We start from the raw sequence: 17,840 nt of genomic DNA on the forward strand, positions 1-17,840 counted from the left end.
ACGTACGAGCGGACTCCGGGACGCGCCGGTCCTCCGGGTGACTTCAGGGGATCCGCTGCCTCGAAGCATCTCACCGGCGCTGTGAAAAAAAAAAGGTAGCGATGACTTCACTTTATGTTCACGTCTCTCTCACATCTGTAAAAGAGATCTCAGTGAGACTTCCTGAATAAATAAAACGTAACTAAGTAAAACCACATCAAGAGGTTGCGGCAGACTTTGAAAATCCAGCTGCTGCCACATTTAGCTCGCGCTGCCCGTGTTTGGTTTTCACGGATGCTATTTTCATGTACAGCTACAATGAAGAAAAAATATCTCCCAAAATGCATTATTCTGTCTTCTGGGGATCAAACGAACACGCAGTTTTTCTTCTTCTAATTTTCCACCATCCAAATGAAACCCGCCGCTTTTTGTCGGCACGACGACATTTCCTCGGTCTCAGAAGTCGACGCGCAGCGTCACGTGAAACAAACGTTGGGCGGGAACATCCCAGCGCCTCCGTACCAACGACTCCACGCTGCATCCGCCGCCTCCTCGACCGGACGGGGACCAGTAAATAAATCCACAGCAAACGTCTTACGAAGATTTAATGTACATTTATTCTTAACACGTGGAACATATAGTATAAAGATTTCATACTGAATAAATGATATTCATTAAGCCAAAAAAAAGGAAAAAAGAGGAATTTACATCAAGTTTTTAGCTACATCATCTGAAATACAAATATGCAGAATCCGCATCACTGGAAAAAAAAAAAAAATAAACAAAATAAACAAAATTAAACTGGTTTCTTCATCAAGTTCTAGTTTGTCATTTATGAAGGAGCTCAAAATGGAAACCGTGATTTTTTTTTTCTGTGAATATTCTCTACACCCGGACCGGAGAGACGAACTGAAAGTTGAAGTCGTTGTTTGTTGGGGATGGCGTTGGACAGCAGCTAAACACCCACCCCGGAGCGCGGTACGGGGTGGGGGGGGGGAGGGAGGGAGGGAGGGAGGGAGAGGGGGGGATAACGGTAAGGGGCGGGGCCTCAAGTAATCACATGGCGTACTTGATTGGGGGGGGGGGACTCGTCAAAGATTAAAAATGGTGAAGAGCAACAGAAGTCGAGAAAAAAGAGCGAGAGAGAGAGAGAAGTGTTCATGTACAACATCGTATATACACTGCAGCTCGGACTGCATCTAGAGTTGAGGACCAGTCCTAAAGAGGTGACTTTTTAATATAAGGGTCAAGTCATACAATCAAGGGACAAAGAGAAGAGGTCGGGGTGTTGTAGGTTCACCATACTTTGGGGGGAAAGCCGTTTTTCTCTCTCGACATTAACTAAAACTGTTTAAAAACTACAGTTTGCTGCCAAGCCAGCGTATCTCAGTGTGAAACAGTATTATTACAGTATGTTTACAGTTTTTTAAGGTGTACAGTACAGAAAAAAGTCCTACAATCTACTGCACAGGCCTCCCATGACAGATGTCTGTTCACAGCCAATAGTGTGGTTCCTGTGGGGCTGAGTATATAGCATCCAGAGTTACAGCAATTATACCACACCACAGTCCGTGAGTCTATGTCGCCTCCAAACATGAACCATAATATTGTTTTAGTCTGCGCCGTCGCTCCCCCCCGCCGACCCCGCGAAGGGGAGCGAGCGCACGTATCCCCCAAACTCACTGTAAACGAGACAGCAACTTTGGTTACAGTTTTTTTCGTTTTTTTTTTTTGTTTTTTTTCTCCGGAGATTTTTTTTTTCTTTTCATTAAAAAACAAGTCCTTTTCCGCCGGGCAGCGCACTCTGTCCTATTCCTGGGTCCCAATCTGCTCTTCGTTAACGGCCAGAATCTTTCCGCTTCAGACGCTTTTTAAAATCCACAGCTACTTCATGATATTCCTTCCTTTAGTGAGAAGCAGGGGTAGAAAGACAGTGGAATCCGAGGTGATTTTGCATAAATAAAAAAACAAAACAAAAAACAAAGGACAGTCAGTTTTTGCTCTTTTCACTCACGCGCAACAGACACACACACATGCGCACGCACACACACACGCACAAAAAAAAAGGAGGTTGAGGGGGAACGGAAAGAGGCAGAGCTGAAACCTCCCCACGGCTGTCATGACTGGCCAATCAGAAACAGTACGTCACAGATTACTTGGGACACCAGAGAGTTCATAAGCGGGGACACCGAGATGTCCAGTAGCCGCGACTCGTACAACGTGAACTCCGAGTGGTTTTCTTCTACCTTCGCCAGGGCGTGCAGGGCGCGCGCCGCCCGCCGCATCATGTCCACGCTCGTGGGCTCAAACTGGGGCCCGCCCTGCATTTGTAGCAGGGAGCTCTGGCTCTGCTGGTACTGCGTGGCCGCTAAGCTGTCCTCCAGGAAGCCCAGTAGGTTCCCCACGCTGGCTTTCTGCACGGCGATGGCCCGCGCCGCCAGGCTGTCGCCCTGGGCCAAGTTAGCCAGCAGGACGACCGCCATTTCCCGGCACACGGCCACCTTGCGCTCGCCGACGAGGCGCACCAGCGAGCCGTAGAGCTTCTCCAGACGGCTGAAGGGCGGCGTTGCCAGAATGAGGTCGACATTGTTGTCCTGGATGCTGAGCTTGCTGAGGGTCTCGAGGACCAGTCTCTGGGGCGAAAGGGAGCTGTGCGGCCCCAGCGTGGGGAAGGGGTCCAGGGCCTCCGCCGAAGGGCACACGGCCCAGTGGAGCAGGCCGTCCAGCAGCGGCAGGCATATACTCTCCGGGTAGATAGAAAGGTCCAGCTGGCCCGAGATGTTGGCCAGAGTGACCAAGCAGTTCTCCCTCAACACCTCGAGGCAGTCCCACCACCACTCGTCTCTCTCGCAGCTCACGCCCTCGTCTTCCTCCTCCTCCTTCTCGTAGGTGACCGGCGCCTGTTTGCGTTCGGGGTGCCTGTGGTGGAGCAGCACCAGGCGGCCCAGCAGCAGCAGGAGGCCCGGGTGTTTCGACATCTCCAGGTCGTTGCCGGGGACGAAGGAGAGGCTCCGCACGATGTTGGAAACGCAGATGCAGCGCCGGGCTAGAGAGTCCTGCCAGTCCGACAGGGTGCTGAGCGGCGTCTCGTCCTTGCTGTGAGGCTCGTCTTCCAGGATCTTGATGTTGCGGCGGCTCTGGAGCTCCGGGTTGATGCTGAACAGGTACTTGCCGTTCTCCTTCTGCTCCTCAGCACATCCGCGAACCACTTCCTCTGTGACCGACCCCGGGCGGGCAGATAGTACATCGTCGATGGTGGCAGTGACCGGCGCGCCAATGGGAAGAGGAGGAGGTGGGGTCTTCTCCGCCGGAGACTTGTGAGGTTCAGAGGACTGGGCCGGCTGCTGTCGGGCCTTGTCCTCCCCGCCGGACTTGGATTTGTCTTGGTTTTCTGCGGCCGTCCCGATCGCCTGGACCTTCTTGCGGCTCTCGGTGGCTGCTGGCGGGCGTTTCCGCTGCTTGAGAAGCTCCATCCGGCTCTCGAAGTGGGTCTGGATGTGCTCAGTAGTGTCGCCACCACCGATGCTCCAGTGTATCAGGCCGCTGTCGAAGCTCTGCCGCTGCCCGAGCTTGGACAAGTGGTTCAACAGGAAGGGGTTCTTCTTCCGCACCACCTTGATGGGAAGTTTATCAAACTTGCTAGCCTGCTTGGGCTTTTCCGAGTGGAGGTTGGAGTCCTGGGAGGACCCTGAGGTAGAGCTATTGGCTTCCTTGGTAGAGGACTCCCTTTCCTTCTCCTCTTCCTCATCCTCTGAAGACTTATCTTTCTGGGAGCTCTCCTCCTCCACTTTCACCTGGACCAGCGAGGAGGTGTCGGCATTGGTCTTGGCTTCCTCTACCTCTTCGTCCTCCTCGTCCTCCTCGTCCGTGTCCATGTCCTCGCCCTCAGGAATGGGGATTTCGTCATCCGAGTCCTCCGCTGCGTTGGGGTCTATTAGGGTGCGCTGGCCGGGGTCTCCTACTTCGTACTCCTTCAAGATGCCGAAGATCTCGATGAGGCAGCGTCTGAAGTACTCCACCACCAGCTCCAAGAAACCAGGTAGCTGCGAAACCAAAGAGCAAATCACAGGATCAGCCCTGAACGCTCGACACCACGAGAGCGGACGAGTCAAGGAGCAAACGTGCCGACAGCAGTGGGTTGGTTGAACTCACCTGGCACAGGTTGAAAGTAGTAATGCTATTGTCGTCGTACAGTAAAATGTTAATGGTGTCCAAGGCCCAGGTGCTTTCAGCTAACAGGCCTGACTTTAGTGACATCATTACTCTCCAAGCCTCAGGAGTACCTGTGGAGACAAAGACGGAATAAATGGGAGCCAAAGTGATCAGGATCAGTTATCACCGCTATAAACAACAGGCAGAGCTTCGCTGATCTCAAGCGGTGTTTGGAGTTTGTTTAAGTCTCAAGCGAGTGTCTGAAAAACGACTTTAAGCAGCTTTCTGAAAGCACGGTGAGAACAATCGAACAGCTGACGGTCACCTGTCATCTGTCGATTGTCAGACTACAATTTATTGATCCGAGGACGAAGGTAAAAGTTTCGTACCGATGTCTTTGACGGTGAGCCGCCTGCGGGGTTTGAGGTGGGGTTGGGACGCCTCCAGGGAGCCCGGCGGGAAGGCCACATCTCGCCGGATCATGGGTTGCTGCACGGGGGCCTGGCCGATGTGGGAGGCGGGCACTGGAGGGCCCGCTTTCTGCACCTTGATGCCAGGATGCATGTAGGGCGACTTGCTGGGCGACGTCCTGCTTTCCATGGGACGCGGCATGGGCGCTGGGCTCGACACCTGAGGAATGTGGTTCTGGGAAGTCTGGTAGGTGGAGGGCAGGGGTCTGGTCATGGGCGGTCCGGACCCGGCGGGACCGAACGGCGGCTGCCGCTGGTTGACGTGTCCGGGCCACGGCCCCTCGTGGTTCATGCGCTGGTCTGATGGCATCATCTCCTCTGAGCGGTTCATGCCGTGGTAGCCGGGACCCTGGCCCGGTACAGGAGGTCCCTGTCGGTTGGGATAGTTGGGATAGCCCATCTCATTGCGGCCCTGCCACATTGGGCCCTGGGGGCCGTCGGGACCCGAAGGCATGGGGCTGGTCATCATCTGGGGAGGCATAGGAGACTGGGAATTGGGGCCGGCGGACGACGGCCCTCGCTCCCGTCCGAAAGGGAAGGGGAACTGGTTCTGTGGGCCTGGTGGTCTGCGGTCCCCTCCAGGGTACGCATTGTACTGGTTATACATGTCCTGCTGGCCCTGGGGCCCCGAGGGCTGCGGTCCTGGCTGCTGCTGACCGCTGTAAGGAACGTTGTAAATCTCTCCCTCATGGCGCTTGGCTGGAGGACCGTACCCTCCCTCGACAGGACGCTTGTAGTTCTGAGGGCAGACAACATTCAGCTTCGTGTTAGCGACCGAGTATTTTCCTTCAGTAAGTTCAGGAACAGTTCAAGCGTCTGTTCGGTTGGAAGGCAGCACAATCGGGAAAATTTACTTCAGACACATACAATAAAAGGCGGATTTAATCAGTTTGATGTTAAAGAAGAGGAATGACGTTGGTCGAGAGAACTCTGAATGCTGAACAAAATGTTCTCACCGGTTGCTGCTGTGGAAACATTCCTGGCTGTTGATTCGGGTACGGGCCACCAGGGGGCGCTCCTTGGCCAGGGTACTGATTTGGATAAGAGTCATGCCTGAAAACAACAACAAAACTTCACATTAATACACTTCTTTCACTGTGAAACTTTATCAACTTTGAGAATAAATCTGTAGTGAATCATGATCTCACTGGTCAAATGCTTTCAAACACCCATCTCTGATAATACAGACCCGTCCGTGCCCTGAGAGGTACTGAGAGGTACTGAGGGGTACTGAGGGGTACTGAGGGGTACTGAGAGGTACTGAAGGGTACTGAGGGGTACCGAGAAGTACTGAGAGGTACTGAGAGGTACTGAGGGGTACTGAGGGGTACTGAGAGGTACTGAAGGGTACTGAGGGGTACCGAGGGGTACCGAGAAGTACTGAGAGGTACTGAGGGGTACTGAGAGGTTCTGAGAGGTACTGAGGGGTACTGAGGGGTACTGAGAGGTACTGAGGGGTACTGAGAGGTACTGAAGGGTACTGAGGGGTACTGACCGTTGCTGTGGTGGAGGACGGCTCGGCGAGTACATCCCTGTGTCCGCTCCAGAAGGCATCATGTTGGGCTGAGGAGCTCCTGGTCCCATGGTGCCGTCAGGGCCCATACCTGGCTCCTGTCTGTGAACCCAACCGACAGCAATCGTCAGCTGATTTGATTTATTCAGATACAGGTAAGGATGCTGAAATAGTGCACGTCTGATCCCAGTCTCATGCCTTTATTTATGTTTCGCCATAATTCTGAAGATATTTCAGCGTCTTGGAGAATAATGTATGTTTACCTTCGGTCATATCCATATGGGTACTGTTGCCTCTGGCCCATCTGCATGTTGGCCATTGGGCCCGGTGGGCCTCTGTTGTACTGCTCCGCCATTCCACTGTTGGGGCCCGGCGGCATGAACTGTTCTCCAGCTTAAAAAACACAAAATAAACAGAGTATTGTCAGTTTTAGCTCTAACGGAAGTCCTACAGAATCTGATCTGGTGGCTGTGACAGACGCTCACCTTTCCTCATGCCTCCGAAGGGGTCCTTGGAGGCCTCGTAGGGACCCATCCGCCCCATCATCTCCGGGCCGCCCATCCCGGGCTGGAAGCCCTGAGAGTTGGGAGTCATGGCGTTCCTTCTGGAGAAGGCTGGGTCTCCGCCATCGGCGAAGGGGTCCTGCAGATTAACACTACTCCTGTAGGAGAGCAGGTGGCTTGTTAGTCAAATGTGATTTTCTCTTTTTAAAATATTATTTTTTTAATTAGAATCTATTGGGGCCTCCTACATGTTTTCTGACTTTGAATGTTTTGGTGTCTTGCCTCTACTAATTAGGCCTGGCACCCAAAACGCATGAAGCATCATGAGTTCAAGACGTGACAGACCCTCTAAAAACCATGGAAACTTAAAACATTTAAATATTTATATCAGATGCAACAGTTTTGTTTTCAAAATAAAATGATTATCAAGTGTCGTTTTGCATCAATCCGTTGCAGCGTTTTAAAAACTGTGTCCATGTACAACGAGTGTTGAACTGGTGTCCAGTCGGGCGGTTGTGTGTACATCCGAACACGACTCATCATTACAGAACTTAAAAGCACATCTTCCTGTTTGCTGGATCATATTTCTTGCTGCGATGATCCGGTTTCAGTTTATCGTGAGGACTCCTGATACTACGACCGCCACAGAAACACGATGCTGGGGCTTTCTGAAAGTCGTACCTGACGCCGGGCATTGGAGGCATTTGCGTGTGCGGGGTGGAGGCCGGGGTGGGGGGCTTCAGGTCTCCCCCCTCTGCCATCGAACTACTGGTGGACTGCGGAGTCTGGGGTCCTTGCAGGGATCCGGATCCAGCTGCAAAACAACACCAACGGAGACACACGGTGAGAGCCGATGGCGGCAACACAACAATCGAGCCATCTGATTGCGAAGAGAGGAATAAAGGTGAGAGTTGATCGTCGGTAGTGAGGCGGGATGATGAGGCCGAGCGCTGCTGGGGGGGGGGGGGGGGGGGGGGTGTTGAGGAACACGCTGCTTTTGGCGATCCCAAAATCCCATTAAGACATTCCCGAGCGCAGCACCGAGGGAACAGTTTGTGTCAAGCTGACTGGCTTTTTGAGTGCACAGCCAGCAAAAAAAATTGTGAATCCTCGAGCTCATCGCAGCATGCCAGGACCCCCCTCTCCCCCCCTCCACCACCGCTGGGCTCCGGGAGTCACCAGGAAACAATGATCTAAACCCACCGACTCTGACAGATTACAGCCTGGCCTGCAGAGACGGGAGACAGCCAGCGACGTACGTGTGCACGCGAGTGAGTGATAGTTTGTTTTTGTTGTGTATTATGCACGTGTGTGTGTGTGTGTGTGTGTGTGTGTTTGTGTCATAGTAGCGCTCATCCTTAACTTATAACAGCTCAGGACTTCTCACTATTAACACGCCAGTCTGATGAGTCACAGGTTCCCATTCATTAAACTGCCGCACGCACGCACGCACGCACGCACACACACACACACACACACACACACACACACACACACACACACACACACACACACACACACACAACAGCGGGGTCACCGGCAGGTCACAGTTATTCACATTTTCTCACATCACCCTCTCGCTTCTTTCGCTCTCACACACACACAGACATTAACTGGCTCCCCTCCCTCCCCCCTCCCCCTGGGCAGGGATTTCCCTCTGCTAAAGATGAAGGGAGGAGGAGGAGGGGGAGGATCTCGTAAGGATGGAAAAAAAATATAGCATGGTATTCAGAGAGAGAGAGAGAGAGAGAGAGAATCGTGTGACTTTTACACACATCCCCCCCACCCCCCCACCCCCCATTCATCATTTCTGGCTCAGCACTAATCTCCAGGGAGCGTTGCCGTGCCGCTGTAGCCCTGGGCCAGGCAACCAGGCAGCGAGGACACGCCGCTGACGGAGCATCGCTATCGCCAAATCACCTCGTGCCCCCCACCCCCTCCCCCACCCCGCACCCCCCACCCACCCCGGCTCTTCCTCTGTACTAACTAGAGGGGCTGATGCCAGCTGACAAGCACCCTGATGTCTCCTGTAACAACACCCCGGCGCTGACTCAGTGCCCCGTGTCTGACAGCCTGGGTCTCGGGCCAGACTGAAAAAGCGCCACGTGGTCGCTCCTGGTGCGGTTTGCTTCCTGGCAGTTCCCTCCAAAAAAAACAAACAAACAACGAGCGACAACGTGATCCTGACTTGTCAGTTTATACGCCGACTTTTACCCGACAATCAGAGTCCATTGAATGATTTCGGCATGCTGGCGGCGTCGCTGCGAGCACAAAAAAAAAAAAAAAAGAGAAAAAAGATGGGAGTCTGAAAGGACAAGTCTTTTTGTCATGTGCTGTGCAAATGCCAGGGAGTAACTTCCCCCTCCCCGTCCCCCCTCTCTGTCCCCCCGCTCCGTCCCTGAGTGCATGGAACTGTCCGGAGGAAGCGCCGTACTTCTGTGACTTACAGCTACGTTCGTTTCCCCCGATACACGCTGTGATTTATGCAGGACGGCAGCTCCTACAGAAGGTGACAAACGACGGTCTGCGATCGGCTTTTAACGCCGCAATTAATGGGCTACAATAAAACACACTAGTTTATAGGCAGATGATGTGAAGCAAACAGAGCAGCGAGGATGTGATGAATTGCACGGAGTCCACACCGCACCCAAGGGAGAAGAGGGAAAACGGAAAATAAGGCTCCACTCATTGGAGAGCAGTTTAAATCAGAAAGGGGGAAACAAGAGGCGAGCAGGTGGCGCGGGGCGGCGGCGGCGGCGGCGCTCACCTGGGCTCGGCGGCTGGATCTTGGGCTGGTTCTTTTTGGTGTCCGTGTTGAAGAAGTCCGGAGGCGGGTCCTCGCCGCGCTCGATCTTGCACTCGAAGGCGTACAAACACTGGATGTACTGTTTCTTGAGCGAGCTGGCGGCGCTGCTCGACGTGCCCACGTTCAGGTTGGTGGCCAGCTCCCGCCACTTCTTGTTCTTGTTCACCTGGTGGGCGAAAAAAAAAAAAGGAAGGAGGAGGCTCAGAGAGATGCACACGGGAGCAAGTAGAAAAGGCGTCAGATTCAGGTGACGTATCCGGACGTACCTGCGTGAGGCCGCCGATCTCTTTGACGGACACGTAGAGCCTGAAGAGGTCGAGAGGCTTGCGGCCCACGGCGGGCAGGTTGTTCATGCCCATGGCCTTCTCCTCGGCGAAGGCCAGGTACCGGTCCACCCACATCTTCCTCTCTGGCTCCGGGCCGAGCTCGTACAGACGAGTGATCTTCTCATTAGTGGTGGTGGAAGAGCTCGACTTCTGTAAGACGATAATGTAGGAAAATCGTGAGATTGGGGAAAAGAAAGAAAAAAAAAAAACATTAAATGAGGAACAAGACTGTAATCTTGTTGACTTTTTACCTTTTTAGACTCCGGCTTGGGAGTCCCTTCCACTTTGTTGTTCATTTTCGGGGCCGGGGTCATCTTCTCCATGCCAAACTCCGAACTGGGAGCCATTCCTTGGTGTTAATAGGAGGGCATAAAAATAAAAGATTACAAGTCTATAAAAGCATTTTATGGACTAAACTTGCAGGCCGACAGTTGTACAACAAGCAGCTAATTTGGGGCTGCAGTGGATCTCATACTCACCGGGGGTGTTGTTGGGCATGCTCGCTCCCATCGGATAAGGCCCGGGCCCTCCCTGGTTCATCATACCGTGCATGCTGTTCATGCCTGGGCCGTACGGAGAGCCTGTTCCCATCATGCCCTGGGACATGTTCGGGTAGCCGGGCGGCCTGGAGACAAGACGATAAAAGTGCATCATAGTCGTAAAGAAACCCTGAGAAATAAAACTTCTTGCATTCATTCTCGCTCTGATTATTTTGCAGGAAACTCTGCACGTCGTGTGATTAGTGCGAAGCCCACGAGTGGCGCTCCGTAGGCTGAGCTGGCATCCTGACATGGGAGGAATGAGAGACCATCTCCTCTCATTCTCTACATGTTTGTGTTTTTTTTTTTTTCTCCCAAAGTTAAGTGTTTGGTCTACTGCCACTAACTCTGCAGCTCAGGCACCAAAAACACCCAGCAGACCGGCTGGCACGTGGGAAGCACCCAATCATTTTTCATGGTCACACCACCGGCTGATACGAGCAAGGACACAGTCAGCGAAAAGAGGAGACGCTCTTAATGTACTAGGTTGTACTGACACTCCAGACCCTCCAGGACTTCACAGAGGGTTGTTTTTTTGTGATCGTTGACATCAAAAATATTTGATTTTGCGGCAAATTGTTTTATGAAATTGCGATGTAATTTGCAGAGTTGCAAGTGAGTTTTTTTGCGTAAAATTGCGGGAACTTGAAAAAAAAAATCAAGAAATAAAAATGCAAACAACATTTTTTTAACACTACCTGATAAAGGAATAAATATGTAATCACTTCCTGTGATAATAATCATGCTGCCCGTCACAGAAATACTTTTGATCTTATCATTTTTATCTATTTAAACTTAGAGAACCATGTAGTTACAAGTTACAAAAGAAATCTTGAAAGTGACACAACTTTACAGAACAGAAAGTCTGTGACTGCAATATAGAAAACGAAGGCTTCATCTGCTGTCAAAATAAGAGCTGTAGATGTTGTTTAATTCATGTTACGTGAACACAGGCCTACTGTATGCACACAAACAAACTGCAGTCTCTTACAAGTTGATGTCTGTATAAAATGTTTTGTGCATACAGCAGTATGTAATCACTTCCATCGATAAAAAGCATTTGATTACAAAATTTTATTGTGAAGGCCACATTTACCGCAAACCCCGTCGTTCTGGTTTTATTTGGTGATGAAAACAGGAGCGGAGCCTTTCTGATGGCAAATGAGGATTTATTTTTGTTAATTAAGGGAGTTTTGTTTGAAAGGACTTACTTTATGCCGTAATACTTTCAGCACAATTTCTGCTGACAACATTTTGTTGCAGAAAAATTGCAGGAATTAAAAAAAAAAAAAAGAGCTCCTCCAAATATTGTGAAGATTGATTAAATTTGAGTGTATTATTGCGATCGCAAGATTTCCTGTCGGGACTGGACCCTCGACGGTCTACTGCTCCCTCGGGTCTCATTTAGACACTGCAGCAGTACCCACCTGTTGTGTATGGAGTTTGTGGGTCCGTGGTGCATGGAGGGGCCACCGTCCTTCCTGTTCATGCCCGGAGGGGGGCACATGCCGGAGGCCACCTGAGGAGGCATGCCGGCCATGTTGGAGGCCATGCCGGGGCCGTAGGGCCGGACAGCCATCTGCCCGGGAACTATCCTGCCAGGAGGCATGCCTCCGTACGGAGCCCCGCTGCCCTGACCGGGCATGGGGTTCATGGAGCCTCCCATGCCGGGGCCGCTGGGGTAGTTGGCGTTGGGCATCCCCGTGTAGCCGGGCTGCCTGGGATAACCTGCAAGAGTCACAGATGGACATTTAGGCTCAAGTCTTATGACGATATCAGGATGCTTTCCCTCACAGTGCTTCACACCATCCGGCTGTGAGAGAAACAGAGAAAGCTGCCTGACGAGATTCAGAGTCGCACCAGTCCGGCTCTAAATTTACCTCCGCTGCTGCTGCCTGTTCTGACAAGCAGCCTGATGAAGCGGCCTTTATCTGGCCCCCGCTGCTCGCTGCTATGACTCATAGCACAACTTCTTCAAAGCCCACAGAAACCATCTGAGACTTCAAAGTGAAGTGATATAATTTCATAAATATATGAAGTGAGAGGGAAACTTCAAAGCCGCTTTCAGAATCTGGGTTATCTTCGAAACTGTGATGGTCGCGGGACGACAACTGTAAGCTCATTCATAATATTTTTAGGATTTCAAAAAAAAAACAAAAAAAAATGGTATGATATGACAAAGCAGAGAGCAGCACTCATCTCTGCACTCTCATCTCTCCCATAATAGTTTGTTAATACTACTAGAAAGATACTAGATTTTTATGGCCGATATCGATATTACGAGTAAAAACATTGTGATATTGTGCGTTTCCCCGGGGCAGACAGCCTGGCGCTTTTTTTCACAGTCACATAACAAGTGTAGTCATCATCAACTCAAGTAATGTTCACCTGTGTCCACCTTCTGTTCTGCTGCGTGCGTGTCAGTGTGAGCCGAGTCAAAGCCCCGCCCTTAATGAAACAGAGACACGCAGCAGAGAAACAGACAAATCAGCACAATCTTTAGTGACACAAAAATGCATTAGCGACTCTCACACTTAGCTGAAAATAAAAGGGGTGCACAGGAACAAAGTAAATAACATGGTAGTTACTGGACGTAACAGCAGTTCTATGAGCGCGATCACATTTGGTCTCTTTCACAAAGGGGGAAGACTGAATTTATACATGGCTGAGATTCGGTACAAACAGTATATATGACCACACATTTCTTTCCAACGATCCCTGAAATGTGGTTATTAAACAATTTATGACACTTGGAGCAAAGATTTGTAGAGAAGGCAGATATTTTACAGTTTATCATCCACACTCAGTAAACAAACAAAAACAAACGGTAAACTTCACTGGGAGTTTAAAAATGATATATAACTCCCTTATAAACTCCTACCCATCCTTTACAACGTTCTGTTCTGTAAAATATCGGTCAAAATATACATGATACGCGATAATAACCCAACTGTGATTGCCCAATATCGGCCAGCCGATACACCAGTGGGGCTCAGTTGTTAACCAGCGTTGACGGCCCTTCAATAACAATAATAACTCAACACTTCCACCCTGATGCCTCACCTTGTGGGCCGTACTGGGCCCCCTGAGGGCCGTAGTTTCCCATGGTATTGTTCTGGGGATAAGGTCCCATCCCACCATGCATCTGGCCTCCCGAAGACTGGCGTGGAGATAAGGCGGAGCCAGGTTGTCCAGGGGACCCGTAAGGAGGCATCTGAGGGTTACGCATGTACACTGGAGGCGAACGGGAGGGAACGTCAGTCAAGATGCACACTGGAAGGGTTTTTGTCGTTGTAACAACAAAGTAACAATAACAGTAGTAAACATTCGATGCATATTTCATCATTTGTAAAACACCTCGTGGAAAAAAAAACAACAACAACTGTGCATCTGTTAAACGTTGGCTTACATAACACATTATGTCCCTGTGTTAAGAAATTCGCTCTTTACTTCCTTACAAGTGCACAGCAGCACAGCACGTCTGTCTGCTGCTCCCCTCATTTGACCTGCCGAGCAGACTACAAACACATTCTTATTTAAAGGTGCAGCCTGGGGGAGCGTTTACAGCGGGGAGGAACGCATACAAATGCAAACAATCACACTTGAAAGCTGCTGAGGACGTGGAGCGCGGTGCTGCCGGCCACTGAGGAGAAGAGGAGTTTGTTAAGGAGCGAGCTGCCTCTGCACTCACCCCTGTCCTGGCCCATGGCTGACTGGTTCATGGAAGAGTGCATGATGCTGTCCGACTGGACGCTGGGCGGCCGCGGCGGCATCTGATTACCTGCAGTGACACGCAGAGGATCAGGGAGGCCGTCGTTATTTACAACCTCTACTTGTTCTTAAACTTTAACATGCTGACCTGAAAACGAGCGCCAGCCAATCACATCCAAGATAATAAAACAAGGACTATGACAGTGTCCTGTTTGGCTGCCTCTTACACTTCTCTGCCGCCGGATGGTTTACTCGAATCACGTTAGGAGAAACTTAATGTTCCCGTCTGGCAAGTGGCTTCATGAATTACAAATGTGATCTGTTGTATTGAGTTTGGAATTAAAACTCTAAATCTGTCTCCTGTTGGTTCACTCAACGTGTCAGACGGCCATCCGGCTCAGTATACCGAAGACGAGACGACAAAGAGGGTTGAAATTACTTTTGTTGTTTAGAATTTGTTAGCAAATATTTTTCTAAAATGATGCAGCCTCAGATTTCTTTCAGTTGTTTTATAATGTCAAATATTTTGGGCTATTTTCCTGTAAATATTCAGCAACCTTTTTTCCTCCCTTCAAAATTCATAAACTTTTTCTTTTGTTTATCTTCTTGTTTGTTATTTATGTTATTTTTTTTCCTGTATTTTGCTGAATTTTAGAAAATAAACTTGAGACCCTTTCAATTCTATTTAAATTGAACACCTGAAAAAAAAAAAAAATCTAAGCTGCCAACTGTTTTTTTGTGTGTGTGTGACTAAATATTTCAATGTATAACTGAAAAAAAATCTTGCATATGATGAAGTAGGCCAGTTTGGGGATGTATACCTCTAACAGGACTGTGTTTACCTGGCACAGCAGCGGGGGAGAGAGGGCCGGTGCGTGAAGGGGTGACGCTGGCCGGGGAGCCCACGGGTGATGGCGAGGGCCCGCGGATGCCCGGCAGGTGGGGCGAAGTGTGCGGGGAGAAGGGAGACTGCGCCGGGTTGCTCTGCTCGCCCTGACTGCTGGACACCCCCGAGGTGCTGACGCCCGGGCTCAGGGCGCCCTCCGTACCGGTGGGCAGGTCGTCGATGGAGCCGGACAGGTCCTGCAAGAAGAAGCACAACATGACGCAGGTGAGTGACGGGTTTTTATGGGAAAAGAAAGAAGTATATTTGCGGGTTTCATTTGTGGATTTTGCTTCTAAATGAATAACGTGTCGTCTCAGGTAAGTAAATAAATGCTCATTTTGTCAAAATAGCTCTCAGAGGAAAAAAAGGTTGGAGACCCCTGGACTAAACTGATGGCTTTGAATATTACCGAGTTCATTTCTTCTTTCTTTATGAGGAAAACCTCGCCTGGTATTGTCAAACTGAAATTCCCTGTGTGAATATATGGACCTGGACACGCTCTTTGGAGGATTGTTTCTGGTCCTAATGGGTAGTAGACATCAGGCTAATATTTAAATTACTAGAGTAGCCTTTAACCAATCAGCACTGACCACCGAATACTGTATGTTGTGCACTGAAACTCGACCACCGCTACCATTGTTGGAACTACTTCAACCTCGTCGCACTTAGCCACACCCACAGGTCCCTGATTGGTCCGCCTTTCAGAGTGGTCTGAGCAAACCTTAATGCTAACCGGGTTCACGAACTGCCATCGCAGTGGAAACGATAGCCAAGCGGAGCCAGAAGAGAAGAAACCATCTAATTAGCCAAATATGTTAATATTTTTATGGTTCTTGGCACATTCTTTCATCACAAATCCACAAAGCCCAAACACTAATTCTAAATTGTTATTTGATGCACAATTTCAGCAGTTCTGATTGAAACCGTTTTGAAAACATTTATAAGGCAAGAGCCATCCATCAAACAATACTCTGGAACGTCTGCAGAAGGTGAGCTTCTGATGAAAGGAAGGAAATCAGGTGTAAGAAATGATATCAGAGACAAATCAGTATGTGTGTGTGTATGTGTGTGTGTGTGTGTGTGTATATGTGTGTGTGTATTTGTGTAGGGATGTAAATAATCCCCGGTGAGCTCAGAGTTCTAAAATGTGAAAAGCCGGTGAAGAAAGCAGCTGCGTTTGGAGGAATGTGAATCACATTCAGGATAAAATAAGTGGAAGAAATAAATGGATTCAGGCTTCTTATTTTTTCCTCCTGCACATCGTTGCATGAGGAGAGTAAGAGCTTTCTGTCTCAGACAGTCGTGTCAAAGTCAAAACCAAGTGAGTGGAAATCCAAACAGTCACTGATGCGTTACAGCGATCTTTGCCCTCACCGGGGTGTGTCTGTTATTCTCTCCTGCAGGCCGACCAGCCTTGTTAGAGCACAAATATACATCCGGTTACAGCGACTTCTTTAAAAATACTCCACATCACTCCCATAATGCTGATAACGATCCATCTTGGCACAGAGAACTCTGTTTGTGTGACTTGCAAAGAGAAAGTGGGGCAGAAAAAAAAAGAAGCATTTGAAGCGAGTCATCTCAGGAGGCAGTTAAAATAATTGGTGCTGGGCACCGGCTCTAGTGCCATGTGGTGTTGTTACTGAGCCTCGCTGGCTGCGACACAAAGACAGGCAGGAAGGTGGGGAGGCAGCCGGCGATGATTATGTTTGTGGGAAGGTGAATGTTTACACACTGGCCACTCACATGGAGCCCATGTGCTCCAGCTCAGAAATGCAAGCTCATCTGCCAGTCACATCGGAGGAGGGAAAAAAAAATAGGAGGGAGGAGAAGAAAAAAAAAAAGAGCTCTCATTGGAAGGTGGCCAACTATTCCCATAGAAATCTCACACTCACAGGCTGGCTGCAGCCCCGAAGCCGGCGGTTTTGCACTTGAAACGGCGCCCGTTGCTATTTTTGGGATGTGACCTGATGGAGGAACCCCAGAGGGAGTGACAGGAGGAGAACGCTGATTCAGAATCCCCTCCTCCTCTTCCTCCTCCTCACCCTGTTCCCTCTGCCCTGCCTCGTCTCTTCCTCTCTCGCTCACTCCGGTGACGGCACAAACCCAGGCCTCCTCTCCCGACCCCGTACAGGCGGGACGTGGCGGATCCAGAACCGCGCAGGACGGAGCAGGAGGTGCGTCACGCTCCACAGCTGGCTGAAGCCCAATTAATGTTCACAGATGGAAGAAAACGGGTCAGAAGGAGACACGGAGCACCGAGATCTTAATGCTCTGGAAACGAGAGCAGAGTTCAAACAGCGTGACATTCCTCGCTTCAACAACCGTGGCGGGATCCTTTTCTCCGGCAGCCAGCCTCGTCAGCTGACTGACACACACACACACACACACACACACACACACACACACACACACACACACACTTTTTCCCCGGCTAGCACCGCCCCACTTCTGAGCAGACATCACAAGACCGGTCATCTGACGGAGGGCTCAGTGGCTGACCACCACCTCTGCTGCAGCTCTAAGCTCCAGAGCTCACTGGAGAGAAACACTGAAAGGTCAGAGGTCACCGTGTTACTGTGTACGGCTGTAGGAGACGTACACGGGGCAGCCATGAAATGGACGAAGCCACTAAGAGAGCACGAACACATTCTTTAAAAACAACCAGGCGGTAAACGTGGGACACGGGGTCCTCCAGCTCGGGGGTGTTTACACACAGAACCAGGATCTGCCGAGTTCAGAAATCTACAAGAGACGAGTAAAATGAGAGAAGTAACGGCCTTCATCGCTTCTCTTTATGATCACATCTTAATGAAATGCAGATATTTGTATTTTGAGACTATTTTCAGTCAGAACAGTCGACCTGCAGCGAGGTCTCAACTCACTCAGGTGTTGAACACGAGGTCTGCACCTCTTTTCAAAGCCCAGGTATGCGTGGCACAAACACCTCAGACA

General features: G+C 50.3%; 1 protein-coding gene across 3 annotated transcripts in view; it reads right to left on the reverse strand.

The window, feature by feature from the left end:
* Nucleotides 1-578: 578 nt before the first annotated feature.
* arid1ab (AT-rich interactive domain 1Ab) overlaps nt 579-17,840 on the reverse strand; it is a 57,955-nt gene continuing 40,693 nt past the window's right edge. For 2 of the 3 annotated variants that reach the window (XM_069176942.1, XM_069176945.1), the window contains exons 5-21: nt 14,842-15,082; nt 13,980-14,069; nt 13,352-13,522; nt 12,677-12,736; nt 11,716-12,016; nt 10,229-10,374; nt 10,001-10,098; nt 9,690-9,899; nt 9,385-9,589; nt 7,299-7,431; nt 6,600-6,775; nt 6,378-6,507; nt 6,097-6,216; nt 5,558-5,654; nt 4,521-5,340; nt 4,132-4,262; nt 579-4,022 (exon numbers count right to left, since the gene is read on the reverse strand). In XM_069176942.1, coding sequence (XP_069033043.1) covers nt 2,097-4,022; nt 4,132-4,262; nt 4,521-5,340; nt 5,558-5,654; nt 6,097-6,216; nt 6,378-6,507; nt 6,600-6,775; nt 7,299-7,431; nt 9,385-9,589; nt 9,690-9,899; nt 10,001-10,098; nt 10,229-10,374; nt 11,716-12,016; nt 12,677-12,736; nt 13,352-13,522; nt 13,980-14,069; nt 14,842-15,082 — 5,055 coding nt within the window. In that variant the 3' untranslated portion in view covers nt 579-2,096. The remainder of the gene's footprint in view (nt 4,023-4,131; nt 4,263-4,520; nt 5,341-5,557; nt 5,655-6,096; nt 6,217-6,377; nt 6,508-6,599; nt 6,776-7,298; nt 7,432-9,384; nt 9,590-9,689; nt 9,900-10,000; nt 10,099-10,228; nt 10,375-11,715; nt 12,017-12,676; nt 12,737-13,351; nt 13,523-13,979; nt 14,070-14,841; nt 15,083-17,840) is intronic. The other variant, XM_069176943.1, reaches the window with a different exon arrangement.

This window comes from Embiotoca jacksoni, unplaced genomic scaffold (genome assembly GCF_022577435.1).
Source record: "Embiotoca jacksoni isolate LCO1_2020_lvr unplaced genomic scaffold, fEmbJac1.0.p SCAF_7, whole genome shotgun sequence".
Taxonomy (NCBI): domain Eukaryota; kingdom Metazoa; phylum Chordata; class Actinopteri; family Embiotocidae; genus Embiotoca; species Embiotoca jacksoni.